The sequence below is a fragment of the Anopheles merus genome, chromosome 3L (genome assembly GCF_017562075.2).
Source record: "Anopheles merus strain MAF chromosome 3L, AmerM5.1, whole genome shotgun sequence".
Classification (NCBI taxonomy): Eukaryota; Metazoa; Arthropoda; class Insecta; order Diptera; family Culicidae; genus Anopheles; species Anopheles merus.
In genome coordinates this window covers 10836942-10841235 of record NC_054085.1, presented here as the reverse complement: position 1 = coordinate 10841235, position 4294 = coordinate 10836942, and the positions used below count along the sequence as shown (strand labels likewise).

General features: G+C 45.3%; 1 protein-coding gene across 1 annotated transcript; it reads left to right on the top strand.

The window, feature by feature from the left end:
- Positions 1 to 2446: 2446 nt before the first annotated feature.
- On the top strand, positions 2447 to 3993 carry LOC121600514 (carbonic anhydrase 1-like). Its single transcript, XM_041929172.1, has one exon. The coding sequence runs from the start codon at positions 2532 to 2534 to the stop codon at positions 3555 to 3557; it is 1026 nt and encodes a 341-aa protein (XP_041785106.1). The 5' UTR covers positions 2447 to 2531; the 3' UTR covers positions 3558 to 3993.
- The last annotated feature ends 301 nt before the right edge of the window (positions 3994 to 4294 follow it).

Sequence of the window (4294 nt, the reverse complement as noted above, 5' to 3'; positions counted from 1 at the left end):
GCCTTTCCTTCCTTCAGCAACCTTGCGATGAGTTCTAGAAGTCTCGACTACTATTTCTGGGTACCGAATGAATACATTCTAGATTAATGGGAATATCATCACGTCATAACGCGGCACCGTGCCTTCGTGCCGTGTCAGACGTCAATGCTTACCGTGCACCAACATCATGTGCTAGTCCATGGGAGTCTATTATTTCGCAACGCAACATTACGGGGGCTTTGGACGGGACATTGTATGGCAAGATAACGAGAGGCACTCTGCAGATCATCTGCAACCTCAGTTTCGTCTCTCTGCTCGTTGTGATAAATATGGATTATCTGGACGGTAGATTTCGAAAACAATGTAGGTAAATAATGTTGCTGATTACATCTCGCATCACTGTAGGTCCAACCCGACCTCCCACCCTGAAGAACACCTGGAGCTGGAGAACAGCTAACACACGCTGTGCTGCCCCGTCACACTGGGTAATTCCAGATGCGCTGGAATGCGGACACCTACCGGGGTTAGGTCTGCGTTTCTGCAGCAGAAGATTCGAGTGCAGGAAATGAAGCTCGTTTTGCTTGCGCTCGAATAATGTACTCCTGCCCTCAAAATCAACCCCAGATACAGGCCTTCGGGCCCTACAGAACTTTCCAACCATCCATCGATGTGGACGTTCGTCCAGAATTTCAGCCAGAAGGTACGTATTAAAAAATTAACCCAAATATTGCCCAAATCGCTACAAGCAAAAACAGCCGAATGAATCTACTTTCTCCAATCAGTTGTGCATCATGTTCTACCATTTTTGCTATATTTTATGCTCTGCTTCCACTCAAATAAACATACCATCCCTAAGGCTGAAAGCTCAGTCGAGGATTTTCGTAAATTACCCACACATTACCTCACACGGGTTTAATTTGGCTGTTTGGGGTCTTTGCTTTGGTCCGGCTTTATTTTGGGCTCGTTATTGTTATTGCTTTTGCGAAAGGTTATTATTCGCGGAAGAGTTTTCATCAGGTTAATTGATTCGCCCAACTCCCCAAGTGACCGATTGGCTGGAGGGCTTCTGTGTCGTTTTCCCACGTGGAATGGATTGGTGTGATGAGGGACAAATGTTGCTCATTGGCCCGAAAAACAAATGCAGCATTACTCACAACTCATCAACCCGCGGGTAGTTCACGGTGCCAGCGAGGGGTCAATTTATCACCTGTCCTTTACGCTGTCTTTTGTGCCCTTGTGGCCCTGTGCGTGCTGAACTTTCCTGCTGGCCGTTTTGCAGAAGCAGCAACAGAACGAATGCGAGAAATAACGAGCAAAAATGCAATTATGCTCACGACCATTGCGCATGATAACTGGTGGACAGCAGCATTCACATCAGGTACCATTGTTTGGGGATTTTTTTGGGGATGAGGGTGGTATGGAACGATGAAGGCAATCTCCAGTGGTCAGTTGGATCGATGTCGCTCACAAATATTCCCCTGGTCAGGCTGATTGTATTTCGGCGAACTCTTCCGCATTCCGTTCAATGTCATTGAAGCAAAATAACATACAATCGGTCAGAATTTTCACCCAGATCAAATTGATAAAACCAATTTATTAATATGAAATCGATCAGAATTTTTGCCCCGATCAAATTGATAAAGCCAATTTATTGATGCATTTCATCCAGATTGGGTGCACATATTGGATATTTCACAAATTGCTATGATGCACTGCACGGGTCATGAAAAATAGAGAATATACTGTGAACCATTAATTTGCAAATGGAGTTGATTTTAGACTACGATTTGATGCTATTCCAATGAAAAATTCTCCAAAAATATGTTATACCGCATCCCGAAAGGCTGCACTTTGATCCTAGGTCAAATTCAAACCACATTTCATTTAGAATAGTTGGGGAGAGGAAGCGAAGATGATAAGCATGGGATAGGCTGTCACGTATGAGTCCAATCGTTCCATTTTTAGTATATGTCCAGCCGAAGCAAGGACATATATGAGTCCAATAATAGTTCAGCAGGCTATCGCAATCTCTTTGTTTGGGTGGTATTGCGCCTAAACGTAGGCTTAAGTATGTTTATTACAATCAAAGCAATTGTATCCGGTTCGAAGGAACATAAATGTGAATGCAGACTTCCATATTACAAATTGTCAGAGCTTATTATTAAAGTGTACAGTAGATCTATCAACTAACTGAAAATTAAGTCGAAATTCTACAGTTGAACTCTTTTCAATTGGTATAATTTGGAACTTCGATATTTTTTGAAAACTTATTTCAAAAGCACACGTTTGTATGGGAAACCGGTTTCGTAAAACTCCGGAAAAAGTGGCAGGCAGACAAACATAAATCGCAGAATACGCACTGTAGCTAGACTCAACAAAAATATTTCATTTCCTATCGAATTTGTTTGCTATACATTTTTGTTAATTTCTAAAGCTAAAAAATATTCGTTCTACCTTCCCGGCGGTTCCATGCATTGCAATCAAAGCAACACATTTGCAAGCAGCTGTCGAAAACCATCGGCTCCCTTCCGCTCCCAACGTACCGCACAATAATGTCGCAAACATCAATCCCACCCGAAGCGGACGAACAACGCTCCAGCTCAGCCATTTCGCTCCAGAACGAAGCCCTCGTATGGTCACTAGCACCGACCGAAGCATACCAACCCGCACCGATCGACATTAGCGTGTGCCGTGCGGTACAACTCGAACTGGAGCCACTCCGGTGGAACAACTACGAATTGCTTCCGGCTAGCGTGAAGCTAACCAACACCGGCGAAACTGTCATTCTGAGTGCCCGTTGGGATAGTGAGCAATGTCCTTCACTGGAGGGCGGCCCACTGGAAGGGCGCTATCTTTTCTCGCAGCTTCATTTCCACTGGGGCCTAAGTGCGCTGGACGGTAGCGAGCATACCATCGATGGCTATCGGTTACCGCTCGAGCTGCACGTGATCCATTTTGCCGAACGTTTCGGTGACCAAGACACGGCCCAGGCCAGTCCGGGCGGTGTGCTGTGTTTGGTGTACTTCTTCAATTTGAAATCTAATCCAAATCGATTTGTTGAACCCGTCGTCGAAGCGTTGGAACGTATTCTGCTGCCCGAATCGTACACGAAGCTCGAACCATTCCCGCTGATTGACCTGTTCCACGCGTTCACGGACGAATACTTCCTTTATTGGGGCTGCACACGGAACGGACCGCAGGTAACGCCGCTGCTGTGGCTACTGTCACGCACCCAAGAGCCACTTGACTTTCGGCAGCTGAAACAGTTCAATCGCTTGCTCGATCGCCGCATGCGGCCCCGCTACAGCCTGCAGCCGTCGGATACGGCCCGCCCGTCGAAGGGAAGACATCTGTTCCACGTGAACCCGCGCACACCGATGTCGGTCAGCACGCTCCGGATAGAGCCGCCGGAAAAGTTTGCCCAAACGCGGTGGCTTGTGGACCGGCAGCCGATTGATTGGAGCTCGCCGGACGCATGCCGCCAGTATGTACGGCTGGTACGCGAGGAGCTGGCAAAGAAAAAGCAACCCCCGCTCGACGAGGACGAAGTGCAGTGTCTGGAAGGTGGGTCGAACTAGAGCAGTGAGTATTAGATTACAAGTGCTCGAGCACACTCGAAATTAATCAAAGCCAGGAAAGTCGACCATCACGGTGCTCGAAATCTATACCCTGGGGTGATGTTTGACAAGCGCATACGAGATTCGTCAGGTTAAATTGCAACATGTGCGGTCTGTTTTTATGCCAATGATTTCAACTAGTTGCCGAAAAGCTTTTGCTGTTGCATCAATGCATTACTGGTTGAATACTACCCACCAGTAAAGTACTAGCAGTGCGGAGATGTTGACCTATCATCAGTAATTAAACGCCAAATGAGTAGCTCTTGAGATCTTCACAACTGCTCTCCGGAATAGTGCGCCTGCTCGCAAAATCGACTGATAGTAACTACCTTATCCACTGAAACTACTTATCTTATCCGATAAATTAATAAAATGCAGAGTACTTGGGCTGATCAAATTCATTGCGAGGTTTTAATTAAGTTGCTTAGATCTGTCCATACTCAATATCCAATAATCGAAGGTCAGGTATTGGTAGGTACGTAGATGTTAAAACGATTTAATTGAATCTACAGTACTTGCATTTGTAAAATTCTAGTCTTATATTTACAGTCGGGTCTCGATTTAGATAGAGCATTTAGCAAAAACCAGGATGCTTTTTATTGTTGTAAAACACAGTGAAGAATGTTTTCTTTTGAATCATTGTTTGACAGTTTATATGTGTTAATAACATTTGGCTGTTATGTTTTATTCAGTGTTAT